The sequence below is a fragment of the Microchirus variegatus genome, assembly GCF_963457635.1.
Source record: "Microchirus variegatus genome assembly, chromosome: 22".
Lineage (NCBI taxonomy): Eukaryota > Metazoa > Chordata > Actinopteri > Pleuronectiformes > Soleidae > Microchirus > Microchirus variegatus.
Genome location: NC_139823.1, coordinates 8,607,099 through 8,615,629, shown reverse-complemented (window position 1 = coordinate 8,615,629; position 8,531 = coordinate 8,607,099). Strand labels below are relative to the sequence as shown.

The following is an 8,531-nucleotide window of genomic DNA, read 5'->3' as shown; positions in this document are numbered from 1 at the left end:
TACATATACATATATTTTCACGTCATATGATGCAAAATTATTCTATATTTCTTGCGATAAACAAATTCTGATGATTTTGCATGTGCCAGCTTATGACTTATTGTTTGTTTTATATTACAAGTGAATGAAATGGCTTCGACTAGAAGATCTTGCAAAAATAAGCCTGACAGGAATCTGTTTGAAAGCAATTATTTTTTTCGGGGTGACAAATATTAACGAAAATCAACTGATAATGTCAAAAAAATTTAATCAATTTAGTCAGAAGATCAGATTTTTTAAATATCAAATTAGCATAAAAACCTGACCTGATTGAGAAAAATGGATGTCATTTTTGGATTCAGTGGTGCAAAATGGTCCTGATTCAGTTGAAAAGACAGAGACAACTTACATTCTATTTCAAACCCAGTGTTATGAATCAATAGCAGCCCTATTTGTATGATTTCTGAAAAAGAAACATCTTTTTATAACGATTTCCACATCTACTACTGCTCTATCCTCCACATGAGGGTTGCTGGTGCCAATCCCAGCTGACATAAGGCGAGGGGCTCATCCTGGACAGAGCAAACACACAAAGACAAACAACCATTCGCTATATACACAACATTTCAGCTTGAAGTTTATTCATTCATTTAACAACATTTATTTTAATTTCCCTTCATGAAGTAGCTGCAGTTTACAAAGGAAATGAATGATAGCTTATAAACGGTTGTGGGTCACATAGTGTACTGAGTAGACGGACTCATAACTGACAAACACTGACCGAAAACAAATGTCGTGCTGGGAAAGCTGCACATAATTGCATTACAAATGTTGTTAAACGATAACTCGGTTGTTAAAGTGCACTTATAATTATACACAATCTAATTAAGCAGGGCATAAGCATTTCAGAATGGGTTTTAGCGTATATACCCCTTTTCATATGTTTAGGCTACATATGGATAACTACAATGCATTTTAATGACATGTTTTTAATTTCACTGCTACATGACATTTATTGTGAAGAGAAAAGCACACAAAAATAGGTCTGAACCTTGAACCATACAAATTCCATAGTCTACAAGACCTGCAGCTCCTTCACAAAGGCATTATTTAAATCAACTTTACAGAATAATCCTTAAATAAAGCTTTAAATTACACTTTCTTTATTTGTTTTACCATGTGTCCATATTGTGATATCAAAATGCAACCAGTTGCTCATAAACCAGCAGAATAAAATTTCATGCACTTACAGGTTAGTATGGAAGCCCGTTTCCACCACTTGGGGGGAAAAAAATAGCCAGATAACAAGTCAAAATGATGAGACAGAAAGTCATGATTATGAGATTTAAAAAAAAATTCAAAATGATGAGATAAAAAGTCATAATTATGAGATAAAAAGTCGAAATGATGAGATAAAAAGTCGAAATGATGAGAAAAACAGTCATAATTATGAGATAAAAAGTCATAATTATGAGATAAAAAGTCGAAATGATGAGATAAAAAGTCGAAATGATGAGATAAACAGTCATAATTATGAGATAAAAAGTCGAAATGATGAGATAAAAAGTCGAAATGATGAGATAAAAAGTCATAATTATGAGATAAAAAGTTGAAATGATGAGATAAAAAGTCATAATTATGAGATAAAAAGTCGAAATGATGAGATAAAAAGTCGAAATGATGAGATAAAAAGTCGAAATTATGAGATAAACAGTCATAATTATGAGATAAAAAGTCGAAATTATGAGATATAAAGTCGAAATTATGAGATATAAAGTCATAATTATGATATAATTGTTACCGACTTTCTATCTCGTATTTATGAGATAATATCTCATAATTCTGACTTTTTATCTAATAATTTCTTTTTATCTCATCATTTCTCTTTATCTCATAAGTATGACTTTTTATCTCATAATTTCAACTTTTTCTCATAATTTCGACTTTTTATCTCATAATTATGACTCTTTTTCTCATAATTTCGACTTTTTATCTGATCATTTCGACTTTTTATCTCATTAACATGACTTTTTATCTCACAATTTCGACTTTTTATCTCATCATTTTGACTTGGTATCTGGCAATTTTTTTCCCCCATAGGTTAGAGAGTTATGTTAACTCTCAGTGTGTCTGTTCATTCTTCCAACCGCAGTGCAATGTTTCACCAAACAGGGGCGCTGTTGAGGCATCTCAAACTGCTTTAGTTACTGTAATAAGTGAAATTGACATCGAGTTTCTCATCAGTCGCGCTCGACAAATGTGATGAGAAGAGACACGAGGAACCAAAAACACCAACCCCTACATGCTCATCATGGCTCAACAGGTAGATATGAAGTTGTTGTTGTAACAGCTGAGTAACAGACTAACAGTTTTTTACTCTTTGCATTATTATTTCTCATGTTTTCCAGCTGACAAATGAAGAGGAGACCACTTTAATTCATTCACAAAGAGTTGCTGGAGAATCAAGACGTTCAATGATATCTGCAACTTTTAATTTTATCAATTCCATCATAGGATCAGGGATTATAGGTAAATATACGCATATTTTCTTGTAGATACTGTTTTTATTATAATTATTTGTGCACTATTCTGCTAACGTGTAATCGTGTTAAATGCACTGTGTGCTTTTAATTGCCCCCTGAGGACAAATAACTTATTTTTTTAAAATATATATATATTTAAAAAACGACTTGCATATTGCTGATTGATAAAGTACAGTCTGTTGCAGATTCCAAGCTTTAATTTAAAGTTTATTTAAGTGATTTTGTTAAACAATCAGTTGCAGTTGCCGATCGCTGTATAGTGCAACAAGTAGAAGCTTTCATACTGTTGAAGCCCTGCAGTAAAAGCCTCTGTATCATATGACTCGCGCCTGTTGACCCCCATTCTTCAAGTTTAACTCTTTCATCCTCAAAACAATCTGACTACACATGCACATACCGTACAACTTAATATGTGCCCTGCAGCAGCAGCAGCAGCATACTTGTTACTAAATGCATAGCTTATTTTGATTATTAGTTTGACAACTATGTCTTACAGTGCTGGTTATAGATTCTAGAGTCTTTATTTTACCTAATTTTCACCCAAACAAATCTCCCCATTTTGTCCATGAGAAAACCAGATGAATTAATCCAGATGTCCTGTAAACAAAGCCTTTGAAAGTTATAGCTCTATGTTTTATTTACCCTTTTAAATGAAGGATTGCCGTACGCACTGAACCAGGCAGGGCTGCCATTTGGCCTCCTGCTTTTGACAGCCGTCGGCTTAATCACAGGTGACTCATCTTGGATATGTTTTTGCGAGAATGAAGACGTGTGTCTTTCCAAAACGGATGAATCGATAACATTATGCTGGTATTCCGTTGCAGACTACTCAATCATTTTGTTAATTAAAGGAGGCAACCTCTCAGGGACCAACAGCTATCAGTCACTGGTGCGCAGCACATTCGGTTTCTCTGGATTCTTGATTTTGTCTGGACTGCAGTTCCTTTATCCTTTCATTGGTACGTTTGTTTTATTTTATTTTACCTCCTTTCATTATTATTGCAAATACACATGCATGTTGTTTTACCGTGGTTTTAATCCACAGCCATGATTAGCTACAACATCACAACTGGTGACACACTGACCAAAGTGTTTCAGAGAATACCAGGAGGTACAGTATGTCACATAGAGTTTTTTTTTTTATATATACCTCATATACAAAAATAAAACGTGCACACGTTTCAAATACTTGTCTTGTGTTTGCAGTCGGCCCCGATCACATACTTGCCGAGCGTCACTTTGTGATTTTGCTGTCAACCGCTGTGTTCACGCTGCCCCTTTCCCTGCATCGGAACATAGAGAGACTTGGGAAGGTGAGGCCGATTACGAGACACTTTTCAGTGCAACGTGATGATTTCAAAGCTCTGTGTTAAAACCCTCAATGTGTGTTTACCAGGTGTCCTTACTGTCAATGGTGCTGACACTTGCTATCCTCGTCATTGCAATCATCAGAGCAGCTACCTTTGGAGCCCAAATGTATGTGTCTGCAGTTTAATCCATCATGATTTTAATTTACTGTTCTGGTGGGCAAACATGGGGTTCTTTTTTAAATACTGTTAATTCTTGTCTGTGTTCCTTGATGATATGAATATAAACATTACTCTCTAGTCTCCCTACAGAGAACGCATGGGATTTTGCAAAGTGGAATGCAATTCAAGCAGTTGGTGTAATGTCTTTTGGTGGGTATGTCGCGCTTTATGTTGTTATTGGGGACGCCTCGGATATTTGAACAATATTTTGTGTTTCTAAAAAGTCCGCAACACAGGAAAAAAAAAGAGGCCAGATAACATTTAAATGACTCAATTAAAGGGACAATATGTAGTATTTATGGGTTTATATAACCCAAAATCCACTTTTGTATACATATTATGTGCTCCTGCATTGTCTAGTCGCTGTATAATATTCTTTATTTCATTTTCGTAGTGTTTCAAAAAGTCATGTACAATAACATGGTCGCGGGCCGTGGTTGCATAGCCACTGTTAGCAGCGAGACGCCATGTTTCTGCCGGAGCCTGTAAGGACAAACGCGAGAGAACAAATCAAGCGTCTCTTTACTTGTAGCGGAAGTCCCGCCTCCTCTCTCTCCGCTTCGTCTGCTACGGCCGCGGTAGCTCGCCCTCTCCCTCACCTCACGAACCTCATCTGCTGACACGGAGAAAGACAACGAGGACGACATTTGACCAGTTGCGGATACCGTAGCGCTCAGGGAAGGGAGGGGGTGAGCAGAGCAGCAGGTCTTTGTTGTAAATTTCAGCCTCTCCTCTAGATGTCACTATAAACTACTTACTTCCCCTTTAAGTATCTCTTGATGAAAGTCAAGATCTGCCTATGTTCCAGTTGCTCGATCATTTCTTTTAGACAGGCAATTGTTTTTCTGTCCCCAAGTGGCCAAAAACGGTTACTACATTCAAATTCAAAATACCAAGGTCTTTTAGGTTTCGTTTTCTGGCGTAACTGGCAACCCGTGGTTGCTCGGCAGCTGAGACTCTACTGACTGCACAAATGGTAGACGACGGTAGGTGGCGCCACATGCCAAAACATGATTTCAAAATATAAACATGATTTGCAGTTTGCAAAAAAAAAATGAATGCAAATATTTTGGCTGTACTGTTGTTGTTGGTTGCTTTAGATTTATTACATAATGCACCTTTAAATTGAACACAGATCGTATATGCACCCAGGTGTACGACAGAGTGTTAGGGCCAAAATTATTCTTTTGCCATGACGTCACTAAAGAGAGAGACTTTACGTTTTCCATTGTACCGCTTCCAGTCAAGAAAAGAGTTTCAGTGGGTCAAAAACTCACGTTCACAGTCCAACCACGTCCGAGATAGACTGTCCAGATTCTGTGGATGTGGAGACAAAATGTGGAGATTAAAGTCGACTTAAATCTCGACAAGATATTCCGACGTTTTTTCTTGAATAATTTCAAGTTTAATCTCGACGTGGCAAACATGTTTTCTTTCTCCAAGTGTGGCCCTGTACTGTGTGTACACCTGTGTCCCAAACCAACCAAAGGTACAAGTCATTATGAACAATACCATTATCTCACACAGAGGTTGAACCCAAGTCTACATGCTCTCAGTAAGCTTGTGTCCCTTTGCCTGAAATAACACAGATAGTTGTCAGCCTCTCCATCCCCAATGAATTGGATACGCTCAATTTTTGCATCAAATCCCCAAACACTGTCTGCTGCTTCTGTTGTCTTGTTTTTATTTAAGTGGAACATATAAATATTAAAAACATCTTCTATCTAATAATAGATCTCTGTGTGGTTCTCTGGCCCTTGTGTGTCCCTGCAGCCTTTATATGCCACCACAACAGCTTTCTTATCTATGGTTCTCTGAAGCAGCCCACCCTGGCTAACTGGTCTCAAGTCACTCACATCTCAGTGGGCTCCGCACTAATAATCAGTGCAGCGTTTGCTGTTGCCGGCTACACCACCTTCACTGGCTACACACAAGGTAAACAATACAGCCACTTACGATATTATGACATGCATTTCATTCATTTTGTAATAACCAAGTATGCGTTTTGATTTCGTTTTTCCACTTTTCAGGCGACATTTTTGAGAACTACTGCAGAAACGATAACCTGGCAACAGTCGGTCGCTTCTTCTTTGGCCTCAGTATAATAACCACGTTTCCACTGGAGTGTTTCGTGACACGAGAAGTAAGTAGTGCTCTCCCAACTTGAAACTTGAAACACTTTACGTGATAACATTTATGTTTGAGCCAGGGCCGGCCCAAGGCATAAGCGAACTAAGCCGCTGCTTAGGGCCCTGTGACCACTAGAGGGCCCCCAAGAGCAATTAACTCAAAAAAGAGAGAAAAGTTTGGATTGCTGTAGTTTCACTTCATATTAAATATAAAGTTAAACTACAGCAATCCATAAACCATTATTACCTTGTTATGGGTGCCTCTGTTACATTATTATTGAAGTATTTATTTGTTTATTTTATTTAATGCTGTGTTTTTTACATATAAAAGTCAAATCTTTTATTACAGGGGTGTATTTTGGATCCCCAAAGATTGGGCACATTTTTCAGATTTTCAGACCTTAATATCTTAATATTTTATTTATAAACCGTTTGGTTTTATGTATTGATTCTCTGTGTCGCCAGTAGGGGGAGTTGCTGATTTTGCCAAAGATTGATTGAAAGATTTTTCTGTAAGTTTGCAAATCTGGCGTCTGCTTCCATGCATTAATCACTGTGGTTTACAATCTAACTACAACAATAAGTTCTCACTTTTAGTTTTACAAGTGTATTCGTATTTGTGACTAGAGTAGAATAAGTAGAATACCTTCAGTATAGTAGGTGTGTGAATGATCAATAATCATTATTATTTGCAGTAACAGAGGGCCCCAAAATCCAATTTTGCATAGGGCCCCATGGAGGCTTGGGCCGGCCCTGGTTTGAGCTGTTTACACTTTGTATGTACAATACAGCATACCAATTTACATCCAGTCAGTAACAATAGATGCTGTTGATCCTCTTAATCTCAACTTGCACTCACTATGTTAATTAGAAAATCACTGTATTTAATTCCATATGCTATATAACAATTAAATTGAATATTAATATGTACCCTTTCAGGTGGTAGCCACTGTCATTTGCAATCGGGCGCTTTCAAAGTTTGAACATGTGGCCATAACCGTGCTCATTGTTGCAGTTTGCACATCAATATCTTTGGTCTACAACTGTCTCGGAGTTGTTTTGGAGCTGAATGTAAGTCCAGTCTACTTTACGACGAGTTTGTATTATTTATTTTCTTAAATCTTACTATATTTCTTTCTTACTTTTTTTAAATCTAGGGTGTCCTGAGTGCCATACCGCTGATCTTCATCATTCCGTCAGCGTGCTTCCTCAAGCTCTCGTCCGGCCGCTGGTTCCAGGGTGAAAACTTGATATGTGCCATTTTGATAATAACTGGCTTGTTTGTCATGATCACTGGGTTGACCATGACCAGCCTCTACCCTCAAGACTGCACACATGGTATGGATATGTTCTACTGCGCAGATGTCAATGTCTCTGGCACGGCATCACCGGAATGACAGTAAATGTCCTCCTGATGTTGTTTTGGCAGAATGGCTAGTCAGTGACGATGACTACAACACGCATAATGTGGATGTTTGTTTCTTACAGACGCACAAAGCTTTTTCTCTATAATGAGCGCATAAGAAGAGGGAAAAGTTTAAAAGCAGACAGCATCCATAATGTCGGGGTTTCTGTTTTTGGAGAGGTGAAAGTGGGCATGACTAGTCCATGAGTGTCCATGAGCGATTTGGTGATGACCGATCGCTATTTTCGGACATTAAGCACCAGTTCGGTATTGCTAGAGGCTGTAATGGAGTATTTTTTTTTTTTTTATGTTGTTTTTTTTAATATTTGTATTTTACTATTACTTAAGATAAGTTTTTTTTGGAAGAATTGTACTTCGCTATGTTTTAAATCACATCTGTTACCGAGTAGAGGTGAGGACAGGTGAACGATGAATTGGAGTGAATTAGATTGAGTGAGAAAGTTAAAGCATTTGTGACATTAGACCCATTTTGACCGACACATCACCTGTTTCCATAGTTTATTTTGTCAGCTCTTGAATTTGTAAAGGTTTGCCTTTAATAATTAAAAACAACTAATGTGAGATTTGTGTCCCCTTGCGTCCTTTTTACATGACACGACAAGAAAGAACCCCAAACTTGTTAAACGAGTTACTCTGAGTACATGTTAGGTACTTTTGTTTACTTTAACTTGAGAACATTTTTAGACCAGTATTTTAACTTGTAAGTAATCTTATAAAAATAATGGTACAAATAATGGTACATACAGGATAACAAGAAACCCCACTAATAGTTGCACACTGCATTTTTATGTTTACATTTCGTTAGCATAACAACATTTCGTTAGCATAACAACATTTCGTTAGCATAACAACATTTCGTTAGCATAATAGCATAATTGCCTAAGTCATTTTTTTTTTGGGTAATTGTGATATCTGCCTATCTTTA

The 8,531-nt window shown here is 37.1% G+C and overlaps 1 protein-coding gene across 1 annotated transcript; it reads left to right on the top strand.

The window, feature by feature from the left end:
- Positions 1 to 2,290: 2,290 nt before the first annotated feature.
- Positions 2,291 to 7,577, top strand: slc38a11 (solute carrier family 38 member 11; the record flags this gene model as incomplete). Its single annotated transcript, XM_083908459.1, has 12 exons — positions 2,291 to 2,302; positions 2,388 to 2,508; positions 3,179 to 3,253; positions 3,347 to 3,481; positions 3,568 to 3,633; positions 3,729 to 3,835; positions 3,919 to 3,998; positions 4,131 to 4,201; positions 5,825 to 5,986; positions 6,082 to 6,194; positions 7,120 to 7,251; positions 7,338 to 7,577. The coding sequence occupies 12 exons, from the start codon at positions 2,291 to 2,293 to the stop codon at positions 7,575 to 7,577; spliced, it is 1,314 nt and encodes a 437-aa protein (XP_083764585.1).
- Between the last annotated feature and the right edge of the window lie 954 nt (positions 7,578 to 8,531).